At 43.4% G+C, this 14141-nt stretch overlaps 1 protein-coding gene across 1 annotated transcript in view; it reads left to right on the top strand.

The window, feature by feature from the left end:
- CUBN (cubilin) overlaps nt 1–14141 on the top strand; it is a 269760-nt gene that overhangs the window by 142201 nt on the left and 113418 nt on the right. Inside the window, exons 33-36 of the mRNA XM_022580595.3 lie at nt 1558–1671; nt 3387–3497; nt 4885–5013; nt 6008–6140. Of these exons, the coding sequence (XP_022436303.2) occupies nt 1558–1671; nt 3387–3497; nt 4885–5013; nt 6008–6140 (487 nt within the window). The remainder of the gene's footprint in view (nt 1–1557; nt 1672–3386; nt 3498–4884; nt 5014–6007; nt 6141–14141) is intronic.

Genomic DNA, 14141 nt, shown 5'->3' on the forward strand with positions numbered 1-14141 from the left:
ATGGAACCCAGAGCTGGATGGGTTGTTGTCCCCTTAATACGCCTTTGGTTTTTATTGGGAGGATCCTTGTCATTTCAAACAAGCGTGGTCTATTTAGTCATTTCATCTGTTTCAGTGGACTTGGCTTGCCTGGATTCTGCAGTAAAGAGCCCTGGCTAGGAAGAGTTTCTGGGTTGAGGCCTCCCCAAGGTGCGCTGTAGGCTTTGGAGCAAGAAGACTGCGAAGTTCTTTCAAAGAAAGAACAGCTTCTTTTTTTTTTTTTTTTTTTTTTCCGGTATGCGGGCCTCTCACTGTTGTGGCCTCTCCCGTTGCAGAGCACAGGCTCCAGACACGCAGGCTCAGTGGCCATGGCTCACGGGCCCAGCCACTCTGCGGCATGTGGGATCTTCCCGGACCGGGGCACGAACCCGTGTCCCCTGCATCGGCAGGCATACTCCCAACCACTGCGCCACCAGGGAAGCCCAAAAACAGCTTCTTAACACTCTTTCTTTTCATTTAATTAATCACTTACGTTTTGCTTCATAGCAAAGAAGTCCCCAGCGGGTCTTCTCTGGGCTGCTATAGCAGCCTCCTGGCCTCACCTGCCCTTCTCCCATATTCCTCCAAAGTCAACGTGCAGTAGCGAGTTCTGATTCTGACCTTCAGTGCTCCATTGTCTGTCCTGCCTCCACACCGACCAGGGCGTGGAGCCCAAGCTTCTCCACACAGGCACAGAATCTGCCCTGCTCTTTTTCCGGCATCGCTCGACCCTCCTCACGCGCCCCATGCTTCGGCCAAGCGTGTGTGGTGCAGCCCGTGCCCTCCTCTGTCTTTGCTCGGGCTGCCCTGGGCCACTCTCCCTCACCCTCGAATCCTCCTTCAGCGCTGTCTGCGCCATGAGATGCCTTGTACACCCCCCATCTTCTACTCCCACAGGGCTCTTCAAGTCCCCTGATGACACACAGCCGCCCTTATGAAGTCTCCTTCAACTGAATATTTATTTTCCTAAAAAAGAAGTCAGTCGTGGGGCTTCCCGGGTGGCGCAGTGGTTGGGAGTCCGCCTGCCGATGCAGGGGACACGGGTTCGTGCCCCGGTCCGGGAAGATCCCATGTGCCGCGGAGCGGCTCGGCCCGTGAGCCATGGCCGCTGAGCCTGCGCTTCCCGAGCTTGTGCTCCGCAGCGGGAGAGGCCGCAATGGTGAGAGGCCCGCGTACCGCAAAAAAAAAAAAAAAAGTCAGTCGTAAAAGAGATTATCCCTATGTCTGTAATTTGCAAGTGGGCAGAGTAAGTGAATCAATGCCGGCATTTTGTTGAATGATTCAGGCAATTCACAGCCATTTACTCTGTTGTTCTTTGCCACTCCCCACTTCCCGTAACTGAAGAATACTGTTATAAATGTAGAGTATGTTGCCACTTTCTCATGGTTTATGTGCAGCTTTCTTGGCAGAGAAATTCCTTGACATGCCTTTTAGAAATAAGGAAACATCATTTATGCTTTCATTCTTCAAATGATTGTTTTGGAGAGTCAGCAAAAATCAAAAGTGTGTGACATATGTGTGCGCTTGTGTGTCCCTCAGCCTGTGGCGGCTACATCCTCACCGACTCCGTTGATACGATATCCTCTCCCCTGTTCCCTGCCAACTATCCATACAATCAGAACTGCAGCTGGATAATTCAAGCCCAGCCTCCGTGTAAGTAACAAAAATAAAGAAGAATCCAGGACGCTTGGTGGCTGTGGGAAAGTCCAGCTATGACTCATGTTCTTATCTCCTTGGTGGTAACAATTGATGGCCTTCCTCTCCTGTTTTTGGGAGCCCCATTTCCTGATGTGCACAAGAACAAGGGTTTCCTAATCTGGTAGGAAGTAACTTTTACTGTTTGTTCTTCATTTAATTATTTTTTAAATTTCAAGGCCTAGCAAAGGAAACGAAACAAAGCAAAAACCTGTAACCTAGTTGAAATGACAGGCGTGTGAGACTGGGGGTAAGCAAAAATAGTGGATAAATAAATCGTTTTTGACATCTGTGCCTTGAGTGTAGTAGATGCTCAAGGCAGTTGCTAAGTGAATAAATGAACAATAAGAACCATAGACTGGAAAATTAATAACTCATAGTTTGGAGATGCAGTGCTATGAGCATATTGGTCTTCAACCAAGGTGGAAGTTAATTACAAAATCTGGTCTCTCCTGTGATGCACGTATTTAAAAAAAATCCCAGCATAGGCCTTAAGAAACATTTAATACATGCTTACACTGTGTTCTTTTTAGAATCCTAGAGTCTTATTTTCTGCTCTGGCAGTAAGGATTACTGTCCACATTTTACAGAGAAAGTGAAGAGACTCCTAAGGACTCAAGCAAAATGACTGCGAAGAGGGTGATCCCAGGGCCATTATGAATCCCGTTCCAAATGAGCCCTGCCCTTCCTTGAGGTTTTCAGGAAAAATTGATGATTTCAGACGTCATGTGGGAATGGCATTAAGTTCTTTACTCCGCTCTCTAATTAATGACCTGTGTGATAAGAGGAAAGTCACTTATGCTCATGAGGCCCCATTAGCTAATCGAAAAAAAGAAGAGTTTGGCTTAAATATTCTCTAACATTTTTCCTAGGCACGTTAAGTATTAACAGAAGGGTATCTTTATTGCCCTGCGTGTCATTTGGGGGTCAGTGATGTAATCCTTAGGCAAAGAAAGTAGCCAGGAACTTAGCCTTGAGTAACCCTGCCTCGAGTTCCACAGTCTTGCACCTCAGGATAATTTCTAAACAGTTCTAAAGCATTTAGATGAAAGCGTCACTGGTATAAAGACAGCAATAGGGAAAGATCCTATTCGGAAGATTTGGGACCCTGGAAGAAAACAAAAGGAAAATGTACCTGGGCACATACCTTTCTGCAAGTAATTCAAAGCTCTCTTTATAAATGAATGAACTTCCGTTTCCCCGGTTCTGGCCTTAAAGTAACACTGAGAATGCTAGGATACGTGTGCCAGAGAGGAAAATGTGTCTTATTTACAAGCACAGGTAAAGAATCAGAATTTAAGGAAACTATTCTATTAAGAAAAATACTTCTGCGAGGAACACAGCAACAGTGGATGCATTCCCCGTCGTCCGTGAAATAAACCGACCCAAGGGCCCTTCTCCAAGGGTTCTCTTCCCAGTACCAGCGTTTCAGAATCTACAGACATTTTCGAAAGCATGGATTCAATTACTCTTCAAAGGAAAGCTTTTAGCAGAGCGGTTGTTACTTCTCCTCTTCACCCCCCTCCCACGTCCGTCCCCCTGTGCACATCTGCCAGATTCATGGCTCCCCTGCTGGAGAACCAGCAGGAGAAAGGATCAGAGGTGAAATAGCATTCCCTGTATGTTTTGTTTGCCAGAACGTTATTAAAGAGTCTTCTCTTTTTCCCTTTCAGTCAATCATATCACCCTCTCCTTTAGCCACTTTGGACTTGAAAGCAGCACAACGTGTACTCGAGACTTCTTAGAGGTTTTGGACGGCAGTCATGATGACGCGCCCCTCCGAGGTACTGCCGCGCTCACTCGCTCACATCTGTGGCCTTGGCTTTTTACAGTTTCTGTGCTTACGTGTGTATATGCTGTCATTCCAGGTTAAAATGTTTCCAATAACTATGAAGCGCGTCATCAGCCATGTAAAGATAATGAGAGGCTAAGAAAGCAGGGTCTAATATGGTGTTCGAGAAACTCAGCTTGTTCATATTCAAGGACATGAATAGTTTATATATATATATTTTTAATTGAAAGTTGCGATCGCTTTAGACAGAGGTGAAATGCAGTGCATTCCAGCGTTAAGTAGCATTCTCTGAGAAACTTCTTATTAACATTTGACCACAGTGCTGGCATTCAAATTGAGCACGTGTCTTTTGGTTTTGTCCTCAGTGGAAACAAAAGAACAGATAGACAGATAGATAGTAGATAGGTGATCTAGAGTTCTGTTTGTAAAACATCCCAGTAGAAATTAGGGATTGCTGCTAAATAGTTTCTGAAATGTTCTCAAGCAAAATAATCTCAGGTTATTTAAACATTCTCCATGAGTCACTCCTGAGTTAGGAGTAGTGTCAGGGCCTTAGTTAGGGGCAGTGTCAGGGCCTGAGTTGGAGTATTTGAGCTTTGTCATCCAAGGTCCTCATCCTGCACAAGAAGACAAGCTCCATCAGAGAAGGGACTTTGTTTTGCCCATTGCTTTATTCCCGGTGCCCAGAACAGTGCCTGAGATGATAACAGGCAATTGAGGAATACTCTCTGCTCTCTGCAGACTTCCGATTGATTCCTTGAGATTTTTGTCTGTAAGCATTTAACTGAGGTTGAGGCTATATTATTTAATGGACACTTATATAACACCTTGTGCTGAGTGCTATCCTAAGAACTCTATAAACAGTAACTCAATTAATCCTCATACCCTTATGATACAGGATTTCATTGTTATCAATGGTCCCCTCTCTCAAGTGGGGAAACTGAGGCACAGAGCACTTAAGTAACTTGACTCAGGTCACGCAGCTGGTAAGTGACAGAGCCGGGAGTTGAGTTGAATCCAGGTGTTTTGGTTCCAACATCCACGTGCTTCTCTGCTCTTATATGTTGCTTTTAAGTATTAGCACGTTTATTTGCGCAGGTCCCTACTGCACGGGAGAGTTTAGCATTCGTTACATTTGGAGGTCATCTGTATTACTCTGCCTCCCCCTAACATTCTTTGCCATGCTTATGAATCATCGCCCCTATGCTTGCTTTCATAGCTTATTTTGAATTATCAGGCATCATCCCCAACACTGACCCTGATTTAAGTGTTTCTCCTAATAGTGTTTTCTTCTGTTTGCTTTGGTCTCTTGTGATTCTAGTAAAATACGTGTTTACTTGTCATCATTCATTCTCCTTGTCATCGTCTTCATTATTTAGGCCGATACTGTGGCCCCTCCATGCCCCACCCCATCACTTCCTTCAGCAATGCTCTGACACTGAGGTTCGTCTCGGATTCTATAGCGAATTTTGGTGGTTTCCACGCCACATATGCTGCATCAACATCAGGTAAGAAATGTTAGCAAATGGTGCTACTAGGTTAAGAGAAATGTGTAGAAAATCCTTGGTTTATTATTTTGGATTCTTCTGCATTCAGCGTTCGGAGCTAGTTTCCTAGATCACCTCTATGACTTACTATCTTTCAAATTAGGTCAACACGCTTGTAAAGTCTAGCAGTAGTGAACTCTATACCACATCTTCTTTGTCCATTCGTCCATCGACAGACACTTAGGTTGTTCCCATACCTTGGCAATTGTGCCTGACGCTACACGGATGAGCTCTGGAAGTGGGGAGAACTGGTTGGAATGATCCTGGGAGACTATCTTGTCGGTGTCTCCTTGTTCTCCTTCATGATACGTTTGTTAAGGGAGCCCCTGATGGACAGTGTCTGATGGCATCTCTTATGGGTGGACAACTGCTGTTCTTTAGTCTCCCTGGCCTCACAGCTGCGCTCAGGCAGGGCTGGGTGTTGTCACTGATGCAGGATGGATGGTGGCTTATGGGGAGGAGGGGAAAGAGGGGTACCCAGTGCGGGGGCTCTTAGCCAGGAGAGTGCTGCTGGCTTCCTTGTTATTAGCAGCTAAAAGCCTTAGAACACCAAGGAGATTTGTGCATGTTTCTGTGCTCTCCTGAGAAGGAAAAGCTGAAATACTGCCTTCTGTTCTAGGCCAGGGGTGAAAGTCATCCTGGTCAGAAATACCGAGGGACTACAGAATTAAAATGAGTCTTTTATTACATAAAGTTAGAGTTCACAGGGAGAAAAGGCTTTTAGAAAAGAAACTACTGAGATTCCTTCTAATCCACCATACCCTGTGACTTTTAGTTTTCAGGTTTCAGAATCTTTTCCTTATTATATATGATATGGATTTTTTTTATTATGAAATGAAAATGGCATATCCTTTGACGCTGCTAACAGCTGTTCTAGTGTTCTTTCTCCTTTATCTTATGGTGTCTTGTATTCAGTATTTAATCTGCCTCTCACTTTGCTTCTCTTTTCTTCTAGCTTGTGGTGGCATCTTCCACATGGCTGAAGGCATCTTCAACAGCCCTGGCTACCCAGAAATTTATCCCTCTAATGTGGAATGTGTCTGGAACATTGTCAGTTCCCCTGGCAACCAGCTCCAGCTGTCTTTTATGTAAGTCCTTTTTTATAGTATATTGTTTCAGGGAGAATGAATCTGCAGGAAGGAAGCAGTGTTACTAATAGGATGGACAACTAATAGCATATTTGTCCAAACAACTGTTAGAGAATATGGCGGGAACTTCAGGAAGTCTGTTTCCATATTTCCTCTGTTTTAGTCATAGTTTAGGTTATAAATAGCATTAAAATTCTCTTGCAGTGGTTTTAGAGTCCTGCCTAACATTACCAAGGGTACATTCCTGAGCTCTTGGTACATTAATTTTTGGAATTCTCATTTTCAGATAACATTAATTTTATCGTTTTTTTAAAAATTAGGAGTATTTAGATTCTTTCAGAGCATCACTAACATTCTTTCTTCCAGCAGAAATCCCCATCTCAGTTAAGCCTTCTTTACCCTTATGTCTTATCCCCATGCTAATCCACCATTGTCAGAAAAGGTGGGTTTATTTGGTATCAGCAGAGAATTGCAAAGACGAGTTTATTTAGGATCAACAGGAAGTTGCAAAGATGAGTTTATTTGGGATCAGCAGAGAATTGCAATTTGGGGTCTGCAACCATGGCAAGACACGTGCAAGTCCCTGTATTGTGAGAGAAGGAGAACGCTTCTATAAAGAAGAAAAGGAAGTTTAGAGGGTTATAATAAACAGAGAATCCAAGGCTTCTCATTGGTTGAGCCCTTCAGGAAAGAAGAGAGAAGAGGCCTTTCTTCTTCCTGTTGAACTCTGCTATTTTTGCAGGGCTTGAGAGCTCCCCCTTTTGGTATCCTGACTATTTAATTGAGGTTTCTGTTTATTAATTTTTTACATTTCCCCCTTTTGATCATAATCTTTCTCTGAAATCATTGCTGATCTAGAGTCAGCGTTTCTGGTTTCAGTGGATTTTTGTGTGTCAATGTCAGGAAGGACCTTTCCTGGTATAGTATCTCATGTCAGAGGGAAAGTGAACAGATTGAAAATCTATTAAGGTCACGTCTGAGTAATTAGGAGGGGTAGGAGGGAGAACTCTCAGGTGTTTTTTATCTAAAGTCCATATGATATCAAGATCATAGACATTGGAGATCATCTGAAGCCTTATGTCATCCTCAAAAGTATATCTTGGGAAAGCTGTCTCGTCAGATGTCGTCTGCTTCAATTCCAGAAAATCTTTACTTTCAGGTCACCAGGTGATGTACAGGTACAGTCAGTGGTTTCTTTAGGTGTGCTACATAAATCCAAGAGTCTGTTTCTCAGAGCTTGGTGTCACAAGGGTTGGTTAGCAGTCCCTGATAGGGACCTTTCCAATGAGGTTGAAGTGAGTTCTTCTGGAGGACTCTTTTGCAGTAGACAAAATCTCTAGGTTGCAAGATGTGATGCTTAATGTCTTCATCTCCCAAGGGTACACTATGAAAAGATTGCTCTATTAAAACATGGTTATTTTTAATAGAGGCAATTAATCCTTTGCAACGTTGGAATGTCTCTCCTTTTATCAGTCGTGTGTCAAAAGAAGTGGGAACCAAGTGCATTGGAAATTATGTGACTATCTCAAATGGTAAGAGTTTATGAGTTCCAAAAGCGGAAGATCCAAGATTTAGAAGGACAGATGGCAGTGCTTTTGACCAAGATGTTTGGAGGGCCTCTATAAATGTTGCCAACTGAGTCTTAATGGTGCTGTTAGCGTGTTTGACTAAACCAGAGGAATAAGGGTGGTGAGCACAGTGAAAGTGTTGTAAAACGAGCCAAACAGAGCAGACTTGTCAAAGTACCTGGCCAGTAAAATGGATTCCTTGATCGCTATGAAGTTTGAGATGAGTTCCCCAGGTAGGGATCATCTTTTCCAAAAGGACTTTTGCCACAGAAGGGACAGTAGGCTGTCTGCAAGGGAAGGCTTCAGTCCAGTGTGAAAACATATGGACCATGACTAAAACATATTTATATCCATTAGAGGAAGAAATTGTATGAAATCCACTTACCAGAGCTTGAATTGTCCATTAGGCAATATACAGTGTCTGGGAGCAGTACAAACAGGCTTCCCTGGTTCTACTTTGGACAAGTGGGACAAGTGAGGGTTGGCACTTTTTTCAGTCTTGTTAATGTTTCTCTAATATTGATTCATGAAGGCTATCATCTTGTCAGTAGAACAATGGTTTAATGCACGTACAGCAGTGAGGAGTGGGAGTTTTAGAGTGTTGGGTGGGAATAGGTTGTTATTTGATGCAAACCAGAGCTTTCTCTTTTTATCAAACCAACAATTATTGAATTTCCAATCTTTTTTTTTTTTTTTTTTTTGGTACACGGGCCTCTCACTGCTGTGGCCTCTCCCGCCGTGGAGCACAGGCTCTGGACACGCAGGCCCAGCGTCCATGGCTCACGGGCCCAGCCGCTCCACGGCACGTGGGATCCTCCCGGACCAGGGCACGAACCCGCGTCCCCTGCATCGGCAGGCGGACTCTCAACCACTGCGCCACCAGGGAAGCCCAGAATTTCCAATCTTGTTTTCCTTTTTCTGAGGCTGATTGCTGGGCTTCTCTAGCCAGTTTTTCTAAATTTCCCTTTGGACCACGACAGAAGTTTGGCTGCTATTGGTCCCTTTAAGGGCAGCATTCCTTACAGAAATATCAGCAAGGTGATTTCCCTTCGCTTCCAGAGAGTCAAGTTCAGAATACCCCAGAATCTTAATAATAGCTAAAGTGGCAGGTGAAATTATTGCATCCAATAATTCCTAAACACAGGGACCATCTTAATTTTTTTTTCCCACTGGACGTAAGGAAGCCACATTGCTTCCACAATATTCCAAAATTATGAGCTACTCTAAAAACATATCTACTATCAGTATAAATATTGTCAGTTTTGTCCTTGGCTAAAGTATAAGCCCATGTAAAAGCATGTAATTCAGTCTGGGCTGAAGTAACCATAGGTAAAGATGATGTGTCAACAACATCAAAAGGAGTCTTAATAGCATACCTAGAACTGTATTTGCCATTATCACCGCTTAAATGAGAACCATCAGTGAACCATGAGAAGTCAGCATTACCCAGTGGAATTCCCTGTAGATCATCCTGAGGAGTCAGGAGGTGGTGCATCAGTGTTAAGTGCCATGAGGGACTTTGCTGGTGATGGAGGGAAGAGGAGTAGCCGGGTTAAGGTTATTACAATGGAAGAGAGTTATGTGAGGAGCAGTTAACCAAAGGACTTCACAGGAGGTGATGTGGCTGGCTGGGAAATGTTGAGTGTGATGAGAAGTCAGAACTTCTACTGTATGAGGTACAAAAATGGTTAAAAGGGATCTCACAATAATTTTCTCGGTGATCTTAACCAAAAGGGGAGTGGTTGTAATGGCTTTAAGACAAGGGGGATATCCCCACGCTACAGGGTCCAGTTGCTGGCCATAATACCCTATGGGTCAATGGTGGTCCCTGTGTTTTGGGATTAGTACCCCAAAGGCATTCCCATTCTTTTCATATACAAAAAGGAAAAAGAGAATCTGATCATTGGGATGCCCAAGGGCAGGTGGATTCACCAAACTCTCCTTTAGGGCCTCAAAGACTATGTCATCTGTTTCTTCTCTTAAAATTGCATTGAGGTTTTTATTGTTGAGTACAACGTACAGAGGTTTAGCCATAGGAGAGAAATTTGGAATCCAATTTCAGCAATAATCAACTAGCTGGAGAAAACGTTGCAGTTGTGCTTCATTTGGGGTTTTGGGAAACTTAGGTCACCATGAAGTCTATCTGGATCTAGATATAGCCTTTGTTCTGATAGCAGATACCCTAAATATCAAACCTGGGTTTGGGCAAACTGCAATTTTCCTTTGGCTACCTTAGGTCCCTTTAAGGCTAAAAGCTTTAGCAAGTGGATGGAGTCTTCCTGTGAGGAGGCTTGAGAAGGAGCTCAAAGAAGCAGATCATCCACCTATTGCAACAAAGTAGTTGAATCTCTAGAGAATTTTGTATCATCCAGATCAGTCTTCAGGATTCCTGAGAAATAAGGACTCTGAGTAGAACCCTGAGGCATTACTGTCCAGGTTAATTGGTTTTCTTCCCAAGTAAAGGCAAAAAGGCATTGGCTAGCTTCCTAAACTGGAATACTAGACAATGTACTACATGAATCAATTACAGTAAAGAATTTGCTTCCAGTTGGAATGACGTCAGTATCATATAAGGGTTAGGGACAACAGAATGTCAAGAGATAACAATGTTGTTGATTGTTTTGAGATCCTAGATAAACCTTCACCTTTGACCTGTAGGTTTTCTCACCAGTAAAATGGTAGTGTTTCAGAGCACAGTGCAAGGGACTATGAGGCCTTGAGCCTTATAATTTTCTATTAGGGGTTTTATGCCTTGAAGATCTTTTTTTAAAAGGTTTTTGATTAATTCTGGGAAGAGGTTTTGAGAGGTCTACTTAAATCTTGATGGGAGGTTTCTTGCGAATTTTGTTGTTGTGAATCTGCAGCAGAAGTTGGAGATTTTGCCCATAAGGAAGGTGGTAGCTGATTCAGTGGAGATAGATGATAAGTATTTCCAGAATCAGCTCTAGTACTATCAGAGGCAGAGGCTGCCTTATAGTAATGGGGTTGAGCACCGAGAGTGGGGCTCTGGTGTCAGTTAGGACTGGAAGAGCTTCACCCCCGATCTAGAGATATGTTCCTCCATGCCAACTAAGAGGGAGAATTGGGAAAAATCCCTGTAGTTCCTTGGAGCCCCATCAATGAGAATTGGGAGGATGTTGAAAGGCTGGTTAGAGGGCTGAAGGCACCTGAAGCACTTAAATTTGTAACAATCTCTTCCAATGTCCTGGCTCTTTGCCATAATAGAAATTAGTAGGTTTTGGTTTCATTTAGGAGCCTTCATTTGCTGGGACTGAAGATTAAGAATTTTGGCAGTCTTCCTCTGAGGTGCCTCATCTAGAGTTTGAGAGAGCTGGTTTGCCACATTAACTAAATCTGGAATAGATATAGTTTCCCATTCCATCCTGGTCCCTTTTCCTAGAAGGGAAAGGTCTCAGTTCAGCCCATTAATAAACATAGAGTTAAAAACTACCTGCGTAGAATCAACATCTAAAGGAAGACCAGAATTTTCTTTAAAAATAACCTGAAGTTGATTGTAATAATCATGAACAGTTTCATCAGATTTTTGTGTGTATGCCTGGATTTAGTTCCAATCAACAGGTTTTGGAGAAACCCTAGGAACTGCTTGATGAAGCTGCCTAGGGATTGGCCAAGCCTGATCATATAATAAGATAGCAGGCTGGGGACTTCCCTGATGGTGCAGTGGATAAGAATCTGCCTGCCCATGCAGGGGACACAGGTTCGATCCCTGGTCTAGGAAGATCCCACATGCTGTGGAGCAGCTAAGCTCGTACGCCACAGCTACTGGGCGTACGAGAGCCCACGTGCCACAACTGCTGAGCCCACGTGCTGCAACTACCGAAGCCTGAGTGCCTAGAGCCCATGCTGCTCTGCAACAGGAGAAGCCACTCCAATAAGGAGCCCGCGCACCGCAACCAAGAGTGACCCCCTCTCGCCACAACTAGAGAAAGCTTACGCACAGCAACGAAGACCCAACACAGCCAAAAAAATAAATTAAATTAAAATTAAATCTTTAAAAAAAGATAGCAGGCTGGTCTCCCAGCTGTAATTCTAGAGACCTTTTAGGATTTCCCCCAATTAGTGGTTTTCATCCAGTGCTGAGCCTGGCCTTCACTCGCCAGCATATGAACTAGCTGATATAAGTCAGAGAAACCAGGTTGACAAGTTTGAATGACTATATTAAATTGTCCAGCAGTTTGTGAGCATCTCCAGTGACTTTGGGAAAGCCTTTGCCTATGGATTGCAGTTCAGCTTTAGTCCAGGGAGTACAAAAAATTAAGGGCTTAGCCTCTGGATTCTCAGAAGGCTTAAGTTTATTTTTTTAATAGATCTTTATTGGAGTATAATTGCTTCACAACAATGTGTTAGTTTCTGCTGCACAGCAGAACGAATCAGCCATATGCAGACACATGTCCCCATATCCCCTCCCTCTTGAGCCTCCCTCCCACCCTCGCTATCCCACCCCTCTAGGTCATTGCAAAGCACCGAGCTGATCTCTCTGTGCTATGCTACTGCTTCCAACTAGCTAACTATTTTACATTCGGTAGTGTGTATATGTGGATGCTACTCTCACTTCGCCCCAGCTTCACCCTCCCACTCCATGTCCTCAAGTCCATTTTCTATGTCTACATCTTTATTCCTGCCCTGCAACTAGGTTCATTAGAACCTTTTTTTTTTTTTTTAAGATTCCATATATATGTGTTAGCATACGGTATGTGTTTTTCTCCTTCTGACTTGCTTCACTCTGTATGACAGACTCTAGGTCCATCCACCTCACTACAAATAACTCAATTTCGTTTCTTTTTGTGGCTGAGTAATATTTCATTGCATACATGTGCCACATCTTCTTTATCCATTCATCTGTTGATGGACACTTAGGTTGTTTCCATGTCCTGGCTATTGTAAATAGAGCTGCAGTAAACATTATGACACATGACTCTTTTTGAATTATGGTTTTCTCAGGGTATATGCCCAGTAGTGGGATTGCTGGGTCATATGGTATTTCTCTTTTTAGTTTTATGGAACCTCCATACTGTTCTCCATAGTGGCTGTAAGCAGACATATTCTGACAAGTGCAGAGGAAACAGGAATGGGAAGAGTTTCAAATGGGGAAGCTCATTAAGAGAATTAGTATGGGGGAATTGGCAGTACAAAGGAGGCATAGGTGGTGTAGCAAGGAAGGAGGAAGATGGCCCCGGAGATGAGGTCTGACCATGAGGAGCCAATGGAGAGACCAGATGGTGCTGGAAGAAGAGCCTGAGGCATTGGGGGCCATTTTATCTCATTAATTATGTTTACCTCAGTTAGCCTTAAAATCTTATTTTGTAGAGAGGCAATTCTAGGCTCCAGATAATGTTGGGAAGCCTCAAAATACCAAAGTAAGTATTCCACACATTTCTGGAAATTTTTGAGCTATTGTAGTCTACTTTGGTTCTAAGAAAGTTAAGTTTGGGGATTTCAAAAGTTCCCCACAATGGCCATTGATATCCTAAATTGCCTTTTTTTTTTTTTTTTACATCTTTATTGGAGTATAATTGCTTTACAATGGTGTGTTAGTTTCTGCTTTATAACAAAGTGAATCAGTTATACATATACATATGTTCCCATATCTCTCCCCTCTTGCGTCTCCCTCCCTCCCACCCTCCCTATCCCACCCCTCCAGGCGGTCACAAAGCACCAAGCCGATCTCCCTGTGCCATGCGGCTGCTTCCCACTAGCTATCTACCTTACGTTTGGTAGTGTATATATGTCCATGCCTCTCTCTCGCCCTGTCACAGCTCACCCTTCCCCCTCCCCATATCCTCAAGTCCGTTCTCCAGTAGGTCTGTGTCTTTATTCCTGTCTTACCCCTAGGTTCTTCATGACATTTTTTTTTCTTAAATTCCATATATATGTGTTAGCATACAGTATTTGTTTTTTTCTTTCTGACTTACTTCACTCTGTATGACAGACTTTTATCGGGTTGGTCCATTTAGTTCGGAATGTGCATGAGGAAGGACTTTAGTCTTAAACATCAGATCTGCCAGAGTCCCTGTTGGGGGTGTGGGTACTCTCAAAAACTGGGCTTCCATTTCTCAGAGGTTTTTCTCTAAAGTAAAAGAACAATTTTCAAACATTTTACAACACAAACAGCTCAATTCAAACAGCTTGGAAGCCTGAATGACAGCCAATTCTAAGGAAAGGTCTTGGTCCTAGAGGAGCCAGGCCAAAGGTTTTTTCAGCCAGTGTCCAGAGAATAGCCCTTTGCAAAGGAATATGCTGAAGGCTGGACAAAAACTGGCACAGTTTCAGTGAAACAGCCCCTGCTCCTGAAGGAATGGGTCGAAGTCTAGCCAGTTTCAGTTGAAACAGCCTGATCTCAAATCAGATAGAAGTGCCAAGTGAATACTCATGTACAGAACAAAGCATTGACCAGAAAGATGAAGCTTTGAAA

This window comes from Delphinapterus leucas, chromosome 2, assembly GCF_059928025.1.
Source record: "Delphinapterus leucas isolate spDelLeu-1000000601 "Yukka" chromosome 2, BTC_Dleu_Yukka2, whole genome shotgun sequence".
In the NCBI taxonomy this organism is placed as follows: Eukaryota; Metazoa; Chordata; class Mammalia; order Artiodactyla; family Monodontidae; genus Delphinapterus; species Delphinapterus leucas.